Here is a 20,583-nt window from a genome sequence, read left to right as displayed (position 1 = left end):
GGTGGTCTTTTCCTGCTGACAGTCTTCTATGTTTCTAACTAAATATTCACCATACTTAAAGAAACACTGCTAACAATGCCAGATACCTGTAATATAGAGGTCAGCCATAGTGATATACAGGGGGTCACACATAGTGATATAGAGGTCACACAGTGATATAGAAGGTCACTGTGGGGGCACGCAATAGCACGCACACACACACACCCACACAGCCTGCTGCAGCCATAGCATAGACACACACCCACACAGCATGCTGCAGCTATAGCACACACACACACACAGCCTGCTGCAGCTATAGCACACACACAGCCTGCTGCAGCTATAGCACACACACACACACAGCCTGCTGCAGCCATAGCATACACACACAGTCATCTGCAGCCATAGCGCACACACAGCCTGCTGCAGCCTTAGCACACACACACAGCCTGCTGCCACCATAGCACACACACAGCTTGCTGCAGCCATAGCGCACACCACACACACACACACACACACACACAGCCTGCTGCGGCCATAGCACACATACACACAGCTTGCTGCAGCCATAGCACACATACACACAGCCTGCTGTAGTCATAGCACACACACAGCCTACTGCAGCAATAGCACGCGCGCACACACACACACACACACACACACACACACCACACTGAGGACAGAGGTTACTGCTACACTACTTATGTCTTTTCCTCCTTTATATTACACAGAATATCTTCATATTACACTGCTGCTCATATACAGTCATCCAGCATCCGGAAGAGAACAGCACAGATCTCCCCCCACACAATGGACTCTTCCAGCTCAGAAACAAACTGCCAAATAGTGACCGACAACTTTTCCATGACCACCCTTATGTAATAGGACCAGTGTCCTATGAGAATGTTGCTCATAATATATATTCATGAGCAAAACTTGTAAAATTCATATCAAAATTCAATTCTACATTTTTTTCCGACTCCGACTCCAGCCAAAGCTAGCTCAGACTCTAACTCCACAACTCCGACTTCACAGCCCTAACAGGGAGCATGAAGGAATGAGCAGTACAGATGTGGGCACAGTATAGCAGTACTCTCTGTCCGGGGAGAGAGGGGTTACGGCTATGAAGAGATTACCTCCACAGTCCTGTCCCCTGATGTAAGCCCCAGCCTGAAGTGGATCTGCTATGATTTGGAAGGTGAGGGAGACTTCCTGGGTCAGAGTACAGTGCTGTAGACCCCGCTATGCAGACCATGCTCCTCCCCCACTCCCGCTCCCACCCAGTACATGGAGCTCTTAAACCAAAGCAATGCTCTTAAACCAAGTCACAATTTTGAAAAACTGTGAGCTCTTAAACCAAAACACTCTTAAACCAAGTTACTCTTAAACCAAGGTATCAATGTATATACACCCACACACACACGCACACACACACATATATACATATACACACAAACACACACTTTAACCCCTTAAAGACAGAGCCTGAAATGGCCTTAATGACAGAGACAAATTTTATGAATATGACCAGTGTCACTTTATTCATTAATAACTTCGGGATGCTTTTACCTATCCGGCTGATTCTGAGAATGTTTTCTCGTGACATATTGTACTTTACATTTCTGGTAAATTGGAGTCGATACTTATAACAAATCTTTATGAAAAAAAACCAAATAACGTGAAAAATTGTGAAAAAATGCATTTTTCCAACTTTGAAACTTTTTTGCTTATACAGAAAGTAGTTATACCACATAAATTATATATTATATAGCATTAGCAACATGTCTACTTTATGTTGGCGGCATTTATTAAACGATCTTTCATTTTTTTTAGACGATAGAAAGCGTAAAACATAAGCAGCAAATTTCCAAATTTTCTGTAAAATTTCAAAATCAGATATTTTTAGGGACCTGTTCAGGTTTGAAGTGTATTTGAGGGGCCTGTATGTTAGAAAGCCCCACAAAGCACCCCATTTCAGAAACTGCACCCTCCAAACTCTGCAAAAGCACATCCAGAAGGTGTTTTAACCCTTTAGGGGAGTCACAGAAATAAAAGCTAAGTGTGTAAGAAATTTGAACATTTTAATTTTCTGTGCAGAGATTTTATTGTAATCCAATATTTTTCATATTTATAAACTTATTACCAGAGAAATTCACCCCAATATTGATTGCCCCGTTTCTGCAGTTTATAGAAATACCCCATATGTGGCCCTATTGCGCTATTTGACACAACCACAAGCCTCAGATATAAAGGAGTGAATTTCAATGGCTCCGTTATATTTGGTTATTTCTGACTGTACCACTTCAGGTTGGCAGAGGCTCTGGGGTGCCAAAACCTAAAAAACACCACTAAAGGGACACCATTTAGAAAACTACACCCCTCAAGGAATGTAACAAGGGGTGCGGTGAGCATCTGGACCCCACAGGTGCTTCACAGATTTTCCTAACAATATGGCGTGAAAAAAGAAAAATTTATTTTTTACACTAAAACATTGTTCTAGCCTTCAATTTTTCATTTTCACAAAGGGATGAAAGGAAAAAAAAACACAAAATGTGTAGCGCAGTTTCTCCCGAGAACGGAAATACCCAACATGTGGACATAAAGCGCAATTTGGGTGGAGGGCGAGCCTCCAAAGGGAAGGAGCGCCAATTGGCTTTTGGAAGCTGGATTTCACTGGAATGGATTTCAAGGGCCATGTCGCATTTACAAAGCGATTGTGCTGCCAAAACACTGGAAACCCCCCACAAGTGATCCCATTCTGGAAACTACACCCCTTAAGGAATCTAATAAGGGGTGCAGTGAGGATATGGACCCCACTGGTGATGGGCACAAATGTAGAAAAATGTGACGTGAAAGTGAAAATTTTCATTTTTTCACTTTCTTGGCACATATGTGCCTGTCATCCAGGGGTACATATCCTCACTGCACCCCTTGTTAGTTTCCTTGAGGGGTGTAGTTTTCAGAATGGGGTCACTTGTGGGGGGTTTCCAGTGTTTTGGCAGCACAAGGGCTCTGTAAATGCGACATGGCGTTCATCATCCATTCTGGCCAAATCCAACCTCCAAAATCCAAATGGCACTCCTTCCCTTCGGAGGCTTGCCCTGCACCCACATTGCGGTTTATGTCCACATGTGGGGTATTTATGGACTAGGGGGAAATTGCTCTACACATTTTATGGCTTTTTTTCTCTTTTAACCCCTTGTGAAAATGAAAAATTCAAGGCTAGACCAACATTATAGTGTAAAAAATGTAATATTTCATTTTCACGCCACATTGTTCCAAATTTGTACCCGTCACCAGTGGGGTCCATATGCTCACTACATCCATTGTTACATTCCCTGAGGGGTGTAGTTTCCATAATGGGGTCACTTGTGGGGGGGTTGGCAACTGTCTTGGCAACACAGGGGCCTTTTAAATGCAACATGGCCCCTCGGAATCCATTCCAGCCAAATGGCGCTCCTTCCCTTTGGAGGCTTACCCTGCACCCGCATGGTGCTTTATGTCCACATGTGGGGTATTTTCGTACTCAGGGGAAATCGCTCTACACATTTTGTGCTTTTTTTTTATCTTTTAACCCCTTGTGAAAATTAAAAAATCAAGACAAGATCAATGATTTAGTGTAAAAATTAAACATTTTTTACACTAAATGTTGGTCTAGCCTTGATTTTTTCCATTTCCACAAGGGGTTAAAAAAAAGAAAGAATGCAAAACGTGTAGGGTAATTTCCCCCGAGTACGAAAATACCCCACATGTGGACATAATGTGCCATATCGGCACAGGGCAAGCCACCAAAGGGACAGAGCGCCATTTAGAGGCTGGAATGGAGGATGGAGGCCATGTCGCAATTACAAAGCTCCTGTGCTGCCAGGACAGTAGAAACCCCCACAAGTGACCCCATTCTAGAAACTACACCCCATAAGGAATCTAACAAGGGGTACAGTGAGCATATGGACCCTACTGGTGATGGGCACATGTGTAGAACATGTGCCGTGAAAATAAAAAATACAATTTTTTTCAATTTCACGGCCCAAATGTGGCCGTCACCAGGGGGCCATATACCCGCTGCCCCCCTCGTTAGATTCCTTATGGGGTGTTGTTTCCAGAATGGGGTCACTTGTGGGGGGTTTCTACTCTCCTGGACGCACAGAGGCTTTGTAATTGCATCATGGCATCCTCTAATGGGAATGGCAGCCATACCTATTTAGCTGGGGAAAAGGGACAATTCAAATTTATTTGGGGGTATTAGGCCAATTATTAGTTTATAAGGTTGAAAATGACAGGTGTCCATCAAATTCAACCTGTGTTGATCCAGAGGAAGGCAAAAAACCCTTGTGAGGCAGACGACAATAGCTTCATCACAGGGGAAAAATTCCTTCCCGACTCCATAATGCCGATCAGAATAATCCCTGCATCAAAGTGACCTCTGAAATAGGAATAAGGGACAGAATTTAGATAATGTAGAACTCCAATGACGTGTGGTACGCCTTGAAGAGATCCAGTATGCAGAGGCCGGCGTGATCAGGACAGGCGTCACACTGGAAATTTGCGTCCTTCCTGATCCCCCTGTTACGCCACACTCTGCACTTCTTCTGGGGTCTCCTGTTTTCCAGTGTGGGGGACGTCACCTGGAAAATGTTTCCCTGGTGCGATACAGGGTCTCCCTTTCTCCAGAAGCGCTGGGTCCGCTCCATGGCTGCTAAATATTAGGGCTCTATTACTACCTCTGATATTTTCGGATCGTGGCGCAAGCTACAGTAGCTCGGGCAGCAAGGGACCGGAAGAGGGGGTGCTGGTATAAAAGTTATCCCCGTACAGGTGGTAACCTTTATCCAGCAGTGGGAAGATCAGTTCCCGAACGATCTTCCCACTAACTCCGAGGATGGGGGGGGGTCATCTGGGGACTGGATTCGGCTGTCCCTTCCTTCATACACTCTAAGGGTACGTGCACACTGCGGAATGACGAAGGATAACCCTTTGTGCATTCCGCAGCTGCCACCCGCCGGCGGACTGATGGAGGCGCGCGTCTCCGCTCATGTCACACTCCATTCTATGCACGGGCGGATTCCGCCCTCTGTCCAAAGAATGAACGTGTTCATTCTTTGGACGGACAACGGAATCCGCCCGTGCATAGAATGAAGTCTATGACATGGGTGGAGACATGCGCCCACATTAGTCAGCCGGCAGGTGCCAGCAGCGGAATGCACAAAGGGTTATCCTTCGCCATTCTGTACCCTGAAGTGTACCCTGAGGTACTCTCACAGAGTTTGGAGAATTTCACGCCATACCGTGATCTCTTATTGGGACGGTACTGGCGGGAAAGACGTGTCTGGGGGGCAGCGTACGCTACGCTACCCCCAGACACATCACTGGATGATGAGGAGGATGAGGATGAATGGAGGAAAGAAGGATCCCTCCATTCATCCTCACTGGCTGTTTCAGTGTCGGAGGCAATAATAACGTATGCGTCCGACACCGAAAACACCCTGGGGGCCATCTTCATACGGGGACTAGTATATGGGGTATGTAAATGTGTAGTGGTGTAGTGTAAAACTTTATTTCATGTATTGTGGTGTAGTGTAGTGTTTTTTTTTACGTTTTTTTGACAGTAAGAAAAAAATATCTCTACGCCAAAAAAGAAGCTGCTGATAAATGCCGCACTTGTGTGCGGTACTTATCAGCAGACAGTGGCGGTAGGATATAGGGGGGAAAAACGCCCCTACGCCAAAAAGGAGGAGTTGCTGATCAGCGGCGCACTTACGTGCGATGCTGATCAGCACTCAGCAGGGTTAGGGCGAATAAAAAGTAAAAAAAAAAAAAATTTAAACCCCCCCCCAAAAAAAACAAAAACTTTTTTTTTAACCTAAAGCAACTGATCAGTGAATGATATTCACTGATCAGCCGCTAGGGGGCAGTACAGAGAAGCTGACGAAGACTGCTAAAGATAGGGGCCACGGAAAAGCCCGAAGAGCCGGAAATTGCCGACGGGACCCGATCGAACCCGGAAGTGAAGATGCGAGGACGCGCGGGACCCGATCGCTGCTCCGGACGCCCAGATCTGGTGAGTATAGTGCACCTACACTATACACACCTGTTCTGCACCCCTCAGCTACCTAGCTGAGGGGTGCAGAACCCGGGGACACTGTTTTTTAAAGGTTTGATCGCCGTGATGGGCCAGCCGGTACTGGCTGGCCTATCACGGCGATCGTGGGGGTGGCATCGGCGCCATCTTTTCCCCGGACACTAATGGTGATTGGTGCTGTCTCGGACAGCACCAATCGCCAGTGCTTTCCGGGTCACCGGGTCACCGATGACCCGGAAAGCTGAATTTAGCTGCTATATGCTGATCTGTATTGATCAGCCTATAGCAGCGATCGTCAGCACGGGAGGGGTTAATCACCCCCCGTGCCGACGAGCAGAGATGGTCTGCTATACATTATAGCAGGCCATCTTCCCCGACCGCTGTGTGTGAACACACAGCGATCGGGGAAACATCGGGCGTAAATTTACGTCCATTTGCGCTAAGTACCAGGGCGTGGGGGCATAAATTTACGCCCGATGTCGTTAAGGGGTTAAATAAACATTAATATTAATGTGTGCTTACAACTTACATGAGGTACCTATTTCCCTTCCTTTTTACTGTATATCATAAAAATGAAAAATCTTCTAGTAGCAACAAAGTTAACTATTGGTTTAACTGTATATTGAACATTTTTGTTATTACTGCTTTGTTTAGAATGCTTAAAGAATCATATAAAATACTCACAATATTAAGAAGCGTCAAGAGGTATTTCTGCACATATTCTTTTCCGTGAAATGCGACAACTGAATCATCAACTCCAAGCAAAACTTCAATGTTGTAATCATCATCACTTGCATGTCTACGGCTTCTTTTGTGGGTGCGGTTGATTCGATCTTCAATATTGTCAACAATATTTTCCAGCATATTACTGCTCATATATCCAGGTTCTGAAACCAAATAAAATGCTAAATGTCAGCTGATGTTTGGACTGCAATACAACCAATTAGGTTACCCCCTGTTGCAGGCTGGCACATATGCTTTCTACTGATGACTGGTGTCCCGCGGTGCGGCTTTATTCTGGTCCTATGGCATTGTTCAAATCCACGTCACCTTCTTACCAGCTGGCCCAGAAGTCACCAGAGGCTGGAAGTTAGGGTCTCCAAAGCACCTCTATGAGAGTGCTCGCTTCTAGATGCATTGGACACCCTGAGCTCCGGGTCGTCAAAAAGACTGTAAAAGAGGAGGGCTACAAGAATCGTGACGCCAGTGCTAGCAGGGTGCAAATGGCGCGTAGGACTGGAATGAAGCTGCGCTGCGGGACACCGATAAGTGGTAGGTATACATGCCAGCCTGCAGCGTGGGGAGGAATAAAAAAATTAAAAAAAAAAAAAACTAGAATGTTTCTTTAAATGCATTCTCTGTAGCCAAATTGATTTATACAGAGCTCAGGGTAGCTGCAAGGTATCTGCTAAAACAAAAGAATGTAGATAGCTCCCTCATAAATATCACACATCAAATTAGATTATAGGAAAGGGTCTGAACAGAGTATACTACAGCAAGGCTTTTCAAACTTTTTCTACTTTTCATGTTGATGCTGTTACCTCACTGACAAAACATAATACCACACAGTGCCAAATACTACTCTTTAACACCCATATAACTCCATACAGCTCTAACCATAAACCACACCACAGCATAATATATCTTCTGAAAGCAGCACTGACTCCATTCGCACCCTATTACCACCAGCACTGACCACCTAGAAACCTCTTCCCTCAATACGTCTTCTTACAGCAGCAGTTACCCCCTCAGCACGGCGTTGCAATCACATTGCATGTCCTTACCAATTCTAAACCAGGAGTATAGGCCTTGCTGTGTGCTGATGGCATAGACAGGGACTCTGCACCTCACCAGACAGACAGTGAGCCGCCCTTACAATATGAGAAGCGCTGTGCTAAAGATTTGCAAGTAATACATTTGCTAAATACAAGAGCTTGTGAGTATATAAATCAGACATAGTTAACACACATAGTAAAACACACAGTCATAAATACTCAATCCAAGTGCACTGTGAACACAAAACATTTTCATGATGTTTTTGTATTATATAAATAATTCAAGCACTGTAGAAGTGAATTATTTCATAAAAACATAGGTTAGTCCTGTGGCGGGGGGGGGGGGACCTTTGGTTTAGTAGCTGCTCTGAACTCATCACTTTGCATAGAAAAATAATATTTTGCTGCAACCAACCACAGTGTGGGTTTCTGGTATTTGTTCTTCTAAGACCACACAAGACGACTCGTAATCACTATAAGGTCAGTTCCACGTCACAAAAGGAGGAGTTTTTACTCACCGTAAACTCTCTTTCTCGTAGTCTTCATTGGGGGACACAGACACCATGGGTATAGGCTGCTGTCACTAGGAGGCTGACACTAAGAAAAAACAAAGTAAGTCGGCCCCTCCCAGCAGGCTATACCCGCCCACTGGCACTGAGCTAATTCAGTAGTAAAAAGCAGTAGGAGGAGCCGAATAAACTGAAAAAAAACAGTCCACACTCAAAATCTGAAAACACAGGCCAACAGGCAACTATAAAAAAACAGACAACAGAGGGTGGGTGCTGTGACCCCCAATGAAGACTACGAGAAAGAGAGTTTACGAGAGTTTCTCGTGCGTCTTATTGGGGGACACAGACACCAAAAGCAGTCCCTTGGGCGGGAAAGGACAGAGTAGAGCTAAGAAGAGGATGAAGCCACTGCCCCCTGCAAAACCTTGAGGCCCAGACTCGCATCAGCCGATGCAAAGGTGTCCACATGGTAGAACCTCGAAAAGGTGTGCAGCAAGGACCATGTGGCGACCTTGCAGACTTGAAGAGCTGAGGCCCCATGACGGATAGCCCAGGAAGCTCCAACCGCTTGAGTCGAGTGAGCCGCAATCCGGAACGGGGGCGACTTACCATTACTCCGGTAAGCCTGAGCGATGGCGGAGCGGACCCAGCGGGCAAGGGTTGCCTTAGACGCCGCTGACCCCTTCCGAGGACCCTCAGGGATGACAAAGAGGGAGTCCGAGTTCCGGAGAGACTTCGTCCGGGAGAGATAGATGTGCAGGGCGCGAACCACATCCAGATTTTGTAGAGCGCGCTCCCGCGGATGAGAGGGGGCCGGGCAGAAAGAACAATATCTTCGTTGAGGTGGAAGAGGGGGAGACCACCTTGGGCTGGAAAGAAGCCCCAGGCCTAAGGACAGCCTTGTCCTGGTGCAAGACCAGCAGGGGAGGACGGCACGAAAGAGCTGCCAACTCCGAAATCCGCCGGATAGACGTGACCGCCACCAGGAAAACCACCTTAAAAGACAAGATGGCCAAAGGCACATCCCGGAGGAGCTCAAACGGTGGAGACTGCAGAGCATCCAGGACCAGGTTCAGATCCCACGGGGGAAGTAGGTGTCGATAGGAAGGCGTGACATGCGCCACCCCCTGGAGAAAAGTCCTGACTTGGGGGACTGACGCCAAGGGCCTCTGGAAAAATATTGAAAGAGCAGAGACCTGGCCCTTAAGAGAGCTCAGGGATAAGCCGGAGTCCAGGCCTGCTTGGAGGAAGGCAAGGAGTCGCGCCAGAGAGAAGGAAAGTGGTGGTGCAGAACAGGCCTCACAATGACGGAGGTAGGCCCTCCAACAACGATAATAAATCTTCGCGGAAGCCGGCTTCCGGGCCCTAATCATGGTCCTGACGACCGCATCAGAGAAACCGCGTCATTTCAGAATCCAGGTTTCAATAGCCACGCCGTCAAATAAAGCGTGGCTAAACGCGGGTGGCAGAGCGGTCCTTGAGTTAGAAGATATGGCCGGTCTGGGAGACGCCAGAGAACGTCGGCGGCGAGGTTCACGAGATCCGTGTACCAGGCGCGCCGCGGCCAGTCTGGGGCCACGAGGATTACCGGAACTCCTTCCGACTTGATCTTCCTCACCACCCGCAGCAGAAGCGGGAGAGGAGGAAAAATGTAAGGAAGGCTGAACTGATGCCAGGGAATCACCAAGGCGTCCGAGGCCAGAGCCAGAGAGTCCCGCGTCCGGCAGACGAACCTCGGCAGCCTGTGGTTGAAGCAAGACGCCATCAGATCCACATCCGGTGTCCCCCACCTGTGACAGATCTGGGAGAACACCTCGGGATGCAGGGTCCACTCCCCTGGATCCATTTGTGCACGACTCAGATAGTCGGCCATCCAATTGTCCACTCCCGGGATGTGAACAGCGGATAAGGCAAGCGCGGTCTTCTCCGCCCAGGAGAGAATCAGCGCCACTTCCATCATGGCGGCATTGCTGCGGGTCCCGCCCTGATGATTCACATATGCCACAGCGGTGGCATTGTCCGTCTGTACTCGAACGGGGAGACTGTGGAGTTCTGACTGCCAGTGCAGAAGGGAGAGACAAATTGCCCGCAACTCGAGCATGTTGATGGGAAGGCAAGCTTCCCTGGGTGACCAGGTTCCCTGAACAGTCAGATCGTTCCAAACTCCTCCCCAGCCCCGCAGGCTGGCATCGGTGGTTACGATCTGCCAACGAATGGGAAGAAAGGAGCGACCCAGGGAGAGGCTCGGAGACCGCAGCCACCACTGAAGGTCTCGACGAGGGCGAGAAGGTAGGTTCACCCGCCGATTCAGGGAGGGGAGCGACCTGTCCCACCGAGACAGCAGGAAGAGTTGCAGAGGACCGGAATGAAACTGGGCAAAGGGTATTGCCTCCATAGACGCCACCATCTTCCCCTGTACCCTCATACAGGAACGTATGGAAACTGGGCGGGGACCGCAAAGAGTTCTGATGTCGGACTGAAGGGACTGCAATTTGTCTTCCGGAAAGAAAACACCAGCCTGCTGTGAATCCAAGCGCATTCCCAGAAAGACAATGGATTGGGATGGGATTAGGGAGGACTTTGGGTGGTTGAGCAGCCAACCGAAACGCGAGAGCGTGTTGAGGGTGATTTAGAGGCTCTCTAAATTCTGGTCCTCGGATGGGGCCTTGACGAGTATGTCGTCCAAGTAAGGGGTTACTGAGATTCCTCGAGCCCGAAGAAGAGCCATGACAGCCGCCAGGGTCTTCGTGAAAACCCGCGGAGCCGAGGCCATGCCGAACGGGAGAGCCAGGAACTGCAAAGCGCAGGAAACGCTGATGGCGGGGAAAAATCGGCACGTGAAGGTACGCGTCCTGAATATCCACCGACGAGAGAAACTCGCCCGGCTCCAGGGAGGCAATCACCGAACGCAAGGACTCCATCCGGAAATGAGACAGTCGGATATGACGATTTAGACGTTTGAGGTCCAAAATCGGACGTACCGAACCGTCCTTCTTCGGGACCACGAAAAGATTTGAATAGAACCCGTGAAAACGTTGAAGGGGAGGGACGGGAACAATCACTCCCTTGGAGAGAGGCGAAAGGATGGCCTGGGAAAATCTGGCCGCCAGGGCAGGGGACCTGGGGGGCCGAGACAGGAAGAAACGATCGCAAAGATCGATGGAAACAAACTCGATCTTCTAACCTTGTGAGATTACTTCTCGCACCCAAGCTTCCTGAACGTGAGAAAGCCAAACCTCCTGAAGCAACAGGAGGCGGCCGCCCACCCGAGCAGAGCCGGGTGGCTGAAAACCTTCAAGAGGAGGTGGGCTTGGATGTGCCCTGCTTAAAGGGGGCGCGGGAGGTGGCGGGTCGCACCTGCCAGGAAGAACGGTTCTTCGAGAATCCGGACCTTTTGTTCTGAGGGACCGCGAATCTCCCGGAGCGAGCTGGCGGAAGCGACCGAAAAGAACGAAAGGAGCCTGGCTTGCGACGGGAATCCTGACGTTTTGGACGCTGCTGGGGAAGATTGGTACTCTTCCCCCCCCCCCCGTAGCGTCAGAAATAATGTCATCTAGCTGTTTACCGAAGAGACGGGAACCAGCAAACGGAAGACTAGTGAGAGACCGCTTGGAAGCGTTGTCGGCCCGCCATTCACGAAGCCACAAAGAACGGTGGATGGCTATAAGATTGGCCGACGCAAAGGCCAAACAGGCTGCAGCGTCCAGAGAAGCCAAGCAGAGGTACTGAGCCGCGTCCTGAATTTGTTGGGCGAGGTCAGCCAGGTCCTCGACTGACGCGCCAGAAAGAAGCCCGTCCCTCAGTTGTTTAGCCCACACCGAAATGGACTTAGACACCTATGTGGAAGCGAACGTGGGTAGGAGAGAGGAGCCGGAGGCCTCGAAGGCTGACCTAGCGAAGGACTCAGTGCGTCTGTCAGTGGGATCCTTGAGAGACGCCGCATTGTCCAGCGGAAGGGTAGTGACCTTGGTCAGGCGAGAAATCGGGGGATCCACCAAAGGCGGACCTGACCAGCGAGACGAGGTCTTCAGGGAACGGATAAAGAACTGACAAGTGTTTGGGCTTTGAAAAACGCTTGTCTGGGGTCTTCCAAGATTTGGCAAACAAGTCATCAAATTCCTTGTGACTGGGGAAAAAACTACGGACACGGTGGGCGCTTTTATGAAAAAAGACCTCATCAGAGGGAGACGGATCTGGAGAATACTTCAATTGGAAGGTATCGCGGACTGCGGCCACAAGGCTGTCCACCGTGGAAGTCATGGGGGAAGCATCCTCAGTGTCAGAGTTGGAAACCAACTCCGAGTCCGAGGGATCTCCAGGAGAACGGGACCGCCTGTCAGGAGATGTATGAACAGGGGCCAAGCTGGTTCCAGGGGAGCCAGAGGAAGAGTGTGAAGAGGCACGACGAAGCCGCTTGCGGGAACGGCTCCTGCTGGGGCGGACAGAGGCCGCCGGGCGGGAGTGGGTAGGCGCGGAAGAAGCGGACAGGCGATCAAGAGCGGCCGCCACAGACTGAGACAACTGCGCCATCTGCGACACTGACTGGCAGAGGGAACGTGCCCAGGCCAGAGCAGATTCCTCTGACTCCGTAGGGGGGGCCTGAGCAGGGGACAGAGACGAACTGGACTGCAAGGAACAAGCAGCGCAGAGAGGCTGAGAGTGGCCAGAAGCAGATTTAGTGTTACAAGACGTACAGAAATAGTAGGTAACAGAGGAAGGAGGAGGTTGCTGACGGCGTGTGGAATCAGACCTTGAGTCAGACATAATGAAAAAATAAGAGGGCAATTGAAATCTATATATAATATATAATGAAAAAATCTTTCTAGTGTGCTCCTACAGGGCAGGCAGCTGCTGGAGGAAGGTGTCACAACCAAGCAATACAAGCAGGCACCTAGTAGATTGTGAAGCAACCGAGCCTGCAGAGTAACAGTAGACACACAGAAGTCTGAGAATCAGAAACAAAGCAACAGGGAAAAAACAGCATAGATAGTCCCAGAAAAGGAGCTTACCAACGATTCAGAGGAAACCAGGAAGAAGGCACCGGCGGCTGCAGAGAACAAGGATGGGTCCGCAGGAGGAGATTAGGAGTTGTAGTCCCACGGCCGAGGCCTCTAGCGCAGAGGACACTGGAGCTGGATGCAGCGCTGGAGGGTCCGCACCGGAATCACGCCGCGTGCGGAGTGACGTCAGCAGCTGGCCCGCGCGGGAGATTTGAAATACCCAGGAGAAGCTGGGAAGGAGATGCTGCGCGCGCGAGAGATCTGAGGCCGCCCACCGGAAGTCGCGGGCCGCGCACCGGAGGTTGCGGGACTTGCGCGGTCCATAGGAAAAAAGGGGCCCCTGGAAACAGGAGAACCGGCCTCCCGGTTCCGAATCCCCCGCAAGCGGAACGCAGAGCTCCGGAGGGCGCGGGAGGACCCGGGAGCGCTGTGAGAAGGCGAGTTGCCCGGAATGGGCCGCGGGAGGGGGCCTAGGAACCACCGAAGGAACGGAGCCCAGGGAAGGGGAAGAGGGGGAGAGAGAGAGAGGACTAACTTACCCCAGATGTCTTCGGATCTTCGCCGGCACTGTGCCTCGCTGCCACGCTCAACTAAGGGAGGCTGGGCGGGCAGGGGCTGGCGGAGCAAGTCCGCATTAAAGGAGTACAGACAGCTGGGCTGGTCTGTGTCCTGGGCGCTGGGTCCGGCCGGTGTCAACCTAGGGTAAACAGCCCCTTTCCATTTAGGTTCTGTGCCCTGGTTGCATAAAGGGGGATCAGGGTGAGTCTTTAGTGACCCACCGTGCCCCAACCTGTTAGGAAGAAAAAACACAATTAATAATAACAAAAACCAAGCAGAAACTGGTCCGGAGTAACCAGACCTGTGTCTGCCTCCTACTGACACTAAGTTAAACTGAATTAGCTCAGTGCCAGTGGGTGGGTATAGCCTGCTGGGTGGGGCCGACTTACTTTGTTTTTTTTTAGTGTCAGCCTCCTAGTGGCAGCAGCCTATACCCATGGTGTCTGTGTCCCCCAATAAGACGCACGAGAAATCATGTTATACAGTACGTGTGTGAGCAGGATGTATATAAATCACCTCCTAGAGTGTGACCTGTTACCTGGCTGTAGAAGGGCGGATTCCCAAAGCCGGCTATTTCAGGTGGACGCGCCTGCACCTTACACCACTCCACCATTCCCAACCCTGCGAGCTCTTTGTTAATAAAGATTGAAGATACCATCCCAGTGAGTGCAGATCTGTTTCTTCATCTACATCAGGGGTCCTCAACTGGCGGATCGCGGTCAGCTGTCTGGACCCCTGCTGCGGCGCTGCTCCCTGCATAGTAATTATGAGCGCTCGTAACTAGCGCTCATATTTACCGTGCGGCGGCAGCACTGACAGAGAAAGAGCCACTGGCTCACTCCCTGTCAGTCACTCTTGTGGCCGCAGCGGTCACAAGAGGCCGCACTACCCTTCTGGTGTCGGCGCTCGAGGGACGTTACTGCGCAGGCGCTATGACAGGGGAAAGCGGCCTCTTGTGACTGCTGCAGTGCGGCCACAAGAGGGAAGAGAAGAGGAGACGCCGGACCCAGGTGAGTATAATTGTTTTTTTTTTTATGTCATATGCTGTATGGGAGGGGGAGAGAGCACGTAGGGGGCCTATATTGGAGGAAGAGAGAGCACACAGGGGGTCTATATAGGAGGAAGAGAGAGCGCACAGGGGGGCTATATGGGAAGGGGAGAGCACACAAAGGGCTATATGGGAGGGGAAGAGCACACAAAGGGCTATATGGGAGGGGGATAGCACACAGAGGGCTAAATGGGAGGGGGGGGCTATATACTACAGGGGGAGAGCGCACAGGGGGTTTTATACTACAGGGGGAGAGCCCACAGGGGGCTATATACTACAGGGGGAGAGCCCAAAGGGGGCTATATACTACAGGGGGAGAGCGCACAGGGGGGGCCTCTTGTGACTGCTGCAGTGCGGCCACAAGAGGGAAGAGAAGAGGAGACGCCGGACCCAGGTGAGTATAATTGTTTTTTTTTCTATGTCATTTGCTGTATGGGAGGGGGAGAGAGCACGTAGGGGGCCTATATTGGAGGAAGAGAGAGCACACAGGGGGTCTATATAGGAGGAAGAGAGAGCGCACAGGGGGGCTATATGGGAAGGGGAGAGCACACAAAGGGCTATATGGGAGGGGGAGAGCACACAAAGGGCTATATGGGAGGGGGATAGCACACAGAGGGCTATATGGGAGGGGGGGCTATATACTACAGGGGGAGAGCGCACAGGGGGCTTTATACTACAGGGGGAGAGCCCACAGGGGGCTTTATACTACAGGGGGAGAGCCCAAAGGGGGCTATATACTACAGGGGGAGAGCGCACAGGGGGGGCTATATACTACAGTGGGAGAGCACACAGGGGGGCTATATACTACAGGGGAAGAGCGCACAGTGGGGCTATATACTACAGGGGGCTATTTACTACTGGGGGAGAGCGCACAGGGGGGGGCTATATACTACTGGGGGAGAGCGCACAGGGGGGCTATATACTACTGGGGGAGAGCGCACAGGGGGGCTATATACTACTGGGGGAGAGCGCACAGGGGGCTATATACAGTATTACAGGGGGAGAGCACACAGGGGGGCTATGCACTTCAGGGGGCAGTCACCCCTTTTGCAGCTAATTTCAAAGGGCTGGTGAGAGAAAAAAAATGCCAGTTTTCCCGCTGATAAGCAAGTGTATGTAAATAGTTCAACAACATTTGTAAAAAGTTAACAAAAACATATTTCCTACTGATGTTCAGCTCGGACCTTTACCTGACAATAGACCCCGGTAACTGGACCTTCACTAAAAGTTGTTGAGTACCCCTGGTCTACATTGTACTTGTCTACTTATTTTTGCACCCCGGACGTTCTTCACTGTATCTCAGTGTATCTATCTGTTGCTTCTCCTTTTTGTCTGCATGTTATATGTGTTCTGTTGTGGTCCTGGCTTGACCATGTCTCATGGTCCGAATTGACATGTAACTTGTGTGAAACAAGCTTCTTGGAAATATAAAATATAGTGGAAGAAGATGAGCTACAGCAGGTAATGCCACATGTATGGAAACAAGCACATATGTAACAAGAAATGCTTACTCTCTAGTGTATCCGTTTGGTTAATGGAAAAAAAGACATTAAAAACGACTTGGCAATTTCCATTTACATAAGGAAACACTAAGAACCCAACATGGTGTAAATATTGCCTATAATCTGTAACTAGAGACATACTGTAACAGTCATGCAGAGTTCCTAATATTCTGAAGACTAGAATTACTGTATAAAAATCAGCAACATATTTTCTTTTAATCTCATGCCAAGCTTCTTTAAGAAAAGCGTCTGTAGCACAGATCAGTCATTGAAAAGATACGTCGCAGAAAAATGATGGGAGGAATTATACACCATGTGTAGTTTTGGAACATCCTCATATATTTTCCACTACAATCTTGACTCTCATTACACAACTTACTGATGGTGGCTGCTTTATCGATGGGATATCGGTCAAGGTCATCATTGCAGCCATAGAAAAGAGAGTCTGTATTTAGGTTGTTACCTTTTTAAAGAATTATTATGCTTGGGAATTTCATATATAACAAGTTTAACTTAGTGGTTGCTAGAGATCACCCAAAGAAGGAGAGTTGTGTGACAGCTTATGTTTTACACCGATAGTTAGGAGAGGAGACCGTTAGAAAGCTCTTATGTCAAGGAGACATGATACCTTTCATAGTCTGTGCTTCCAGAACATAAAATGCTTTTATTCTCCAGGGTAAAGTGTCAAAGAGGCTCCTGCGTTGCTAAAAGCTAAAATACCCTTCTTAAAGCTTATAAAAAAGTGCTTTAATGCACAGTATTACACAATGAGAGGCATGCACTGACATCCCTTATCACTTCATGCTCTGCGGTTATTATAAATTAAAGGGAAACTATCAGCACGTTTGATGAACCTTCTAGCATTTCTCACGAATGTGGAACAGTTCTTAGTTGCAAAGTCACGAACACTTAAAAAATAGGTAATATCCCAGGAATACGTTTGTTCAATATTTACAATTACACCATGCATGTAAAGCTCAGAATTGCACTGGACCCATACATAGAGCTGGTGTCAGCAGTGAGCACTAAGGAAATAATTTTCTTACACTATCGATACCTACTGAATAGAGATGAGCGAACCTCGAGCATGCTCAAGTCCATCCGAACCCGAACATTCGGCATTTGATTAGGGCCCTATTCCATGGGCCGAGCAGGGCCCGATCAACGATGTAAACGAGCGCCAATCTGCTAGATCGCCGCTCGTTTACTGGGCCTATTCCAAGGCCCGATGATCATTGAGTGAGGGCTGCAGGGACATCGTTACCGATGTCCTTGCTGCCCCTGCAGCACACGGCCTGTCAGCTGACAGGCCATTCTGAAGCTAGAGCGCGCGGGACCCGGGGAGGAAGACAGAGCGGAGGAGAAGCCCTGCCAGGTAATGTATGCTGCTTCTCAAATCGTCGGTCACCCGCCGCAACGGCTGACTGTTCATTTAGGGCCAGACCTAAAATCATCATTCCCCCACCATAGCGATGCGCGGTGGGGGAACGATGATTTTAGGTCTGGCCCTAAATGAACGGTCGTTGACAAGACCAAATGGGGCTGATTCGGCCGATTATCGTTCCTGTGGAATAGGGCCCTTAGCGGTGGCTGCTGAACTTGGATAAAGCCGAAACTTTATCGAAACTTTAAGTTAAGCTGAGAACACGGTGGGCAGCTAGCTGAGCGCCGGCCGTGTTCTCTATGTGCCTCTCCCTGCCCCCTGCAGTCTCCTCCTCTGCTGTCCCTCCCTCCGCTCCCATTGGCGCCAATTTCAAATAGCTGGCACTTAGCTATTGCTAGTGCCGGCTATTTAAGTGTATAGATGCCGCTGTCACACTGACAGCGGCATTACCCCCCTCCTGAGCCCGCTCCATATACAGCGGGGTCGGCTACTATGTGTAGCAGAACCCCGCTGCTTGTGTCTCTCTGATAACAGAGTCCGGCTCCGCCAGACTCTGTTATCAGAGAGATGATATATGCAGAGGAGCCGGAGCTGCATGGAGATCTGGGCGGCTGGAGAGGGAGAGGAGGAAGGAGGAGAAGGCTGGAGAGGGAGAGTGGGAGGTCCGGGAGAGAAGGACGGAGAAGGCTGGAGGTGGGTAGGCTAAAGAGGGAGAGCGGGAGTCTGTGAGATCCGGGAGAGGAGGCCGGGGGATGTGCAGCACATGTGAGGATCCAGCCGGCTGGCAGGTGGGGGAGGTGGCCGGGGCTGAGAGGAGCAGATAAGATCGGCTGTAGTGTGTGGGATCCTGTGTAACCTCCTCTTCTCTTCCTCCGCAATCTTGGTAACTAGTGCAGATAGCAGCAGAGCTGTCTTAGTGGTGGGTGGCGCAGCAGAGCTGTCTTAGTGGTGGGTGGTGCAGCAGAGCTGTCTTAGTGATGGGTGGTACAGCAGAGCTGTCTAAGTGGTGGGTGGTGCGGCAGAGCTGTCTTAGTGGTGGGTGGTGCGGCAGAGTTCTCTTAGTGGTGGGTGGTGCGGCAGAGTTCTCTTAGTGGTGGGTGGTGCAGCACAGCTGTCTTAGTGGTGGGATACTGCAGCAGAGTTGTCTTAGTGATGGGTGGTGCAGCAGAGCTGTCTTAGTGATGGGTGGTGCAGCAGAGCTGTCTTAGTGATGGGTGGTGCAGCAGAGCTGTCTTAGTGATGGGTGGTGCAGCAGAGCTGTCTTAGTGATGGGTGGTGCAGCAAAGCTGTCTTAGTGATGGGTGGTGCAGCAGAGCTGTCTTAGTGATGGGTGGTGCAGCAGAGCTGTCTTAGTGATGGGTGGTGCAGCAGAGCTGTCTTAGTGGTGGGTGGTGCAGCAGAACTGTCTTAGTGATGGGTTGTGCAGCAGAGTTGTCTTAGTGATGGGTGGTCCAGCAGAGCTGTCTGATCGCTCGGTATAGCAGAGCTGTTTTAGTGATCAGGCTATTTGCAAGAGCAGAATTGTATTAATGATAAATTGTTATCACTGTAACAGTGCGGACCTGAAGAATATAGATAACACTTCCGATTTATTATTTTTGCTGTCTAGGGGGTATTATATTTCTACCACTGTGGGTTTTTTGGGGTTTTTTTTTTTATACTTTACTAAGTATCGAACCGGTATTGAGTATCGAAATAAAAAAGTTAGTATCGGTATCAAACTCAAAATTTTGGTATCGTGACATCACTAGAAGCTACTACTACTGCTAAGTTCAGCAAATGCTGTCGACTGTTGAACTGGCACAGTTTCCTCATAAATCTTCTTTCCTTGACCAGCTTCTTTCCTCTTTGAGCGAGCAAGAAGTCACAGTCTTCCTGAAGTTTTATAGGTTTCATGGCATCAGCATGAGAGACAGACAAATCTTCAAGTTTATTAACAAATTCCTTCTCCTTGGATTCTTAGGTTTTAGTCACTATTTAGCATTCTTCTTGAGACTCTTCCATTGACCAAACAGACTCTTCACCTTACTGATAACGTGATATTGTTGCCTTGTCAGACTAACAGTAGCACTGGTACATGTTTTTTGTGAATCTGTACAGTGCAGGGAAAAAAAAAAACGGCCAACACCTGCCAATTCTATAATTCTTACAACCGGTAATACTGCCTGCTATCCCTCCTATTAACCACATTCCCTAACGATGCAATTTGAAGGCGCCATTTTTTCTGACAATGACGACTAAATTTGTGGTTGGCCTAAATAGCAGCAACAATAAAGGACTGGTGAGGTCTGTGTATGCTGCCAAATTGAAAGGAAAAAAAGTCTAAGTCGCTTATAAAATCTTTTCGATAAACATTATCGCAATTAATTCTTCATGGTAAAATTGATCTGGCAACTTAACTGGCCCCTCTTCAACTGCATTCAGTTGACTGTGATCTGGGATCCATGTGGCTTATATCAATGTCATCTCCAAACAGAACAAAGGCTATTTACATATTGCTCTAATTAGAGAACCATCTAATTAATAAACTATGATTACCAAATACTAACACACAGTTGGCAAACAAAATTGCTGCTTTTATAAATTAGTAACAGTATCTGATCATACTTGTACATTATATTTTGATCTTCATAAGTTCTATCAGTTCTAAATCTTACATTATATATAGATAAATGAAGATTTGTGTGCTACTGTCTCAGTTTCTTTGCAAGAAACGGTCTCTATTGTTAGTCTGGCTAGGGAGAGCTTC

The 20,583-nt window shown here is 49.1% G+C and overlaps 1 protein-coding gene across 2 annotated transcripts in view; it reads right to left on the bottom strand.

The window, feature by feature from the left end:
• The window catches only part of LOC138792682 (A disintegrin and metalloproteinase with thrombospondin motifs 2-like), a 219,319-nt gene that overhangs the window by 109,707 nt on the left and 89,029 nt on the right, over window positions 1-20,583 (bottom strand). The window contains exon 4 of one of the 2 annotated variants that reach the window (XM_069970389.1): window positions 6,743-6,945. The exons of the other annotated variant lie outside the window; for it this stretch is intronic. Within the exon in view, the coding sequence (XP_069826490.1) occupies window positions 6,743-6,945 (203 nt within the window). The remainder of the gene's footprint in view (window positions 1-6,742; window positions 6,946-20,583) is intronic. 2 annotated transcript variants of the gene reach the window in all.

Source organism: Dendropsophus ebraccatus, chromosome 1 (genome assembly GCF_027789765.1).
Source record: "Dendropsophus ebraccatus isolate aDenEbr1 chromosome 1, aDenEbr1.pat, whole genome shotgun sequence".
NCBI lineage: Eukaryota > Metazoa > Chordata > Amphibia > Anura > Hylidae > Dendropsophus > Dendropsophus ebraccatus.
Note: the sequence above shows the minus strand (reverse complement) of the source record. Positions and strands in the feature narration are given on the sequence as shown.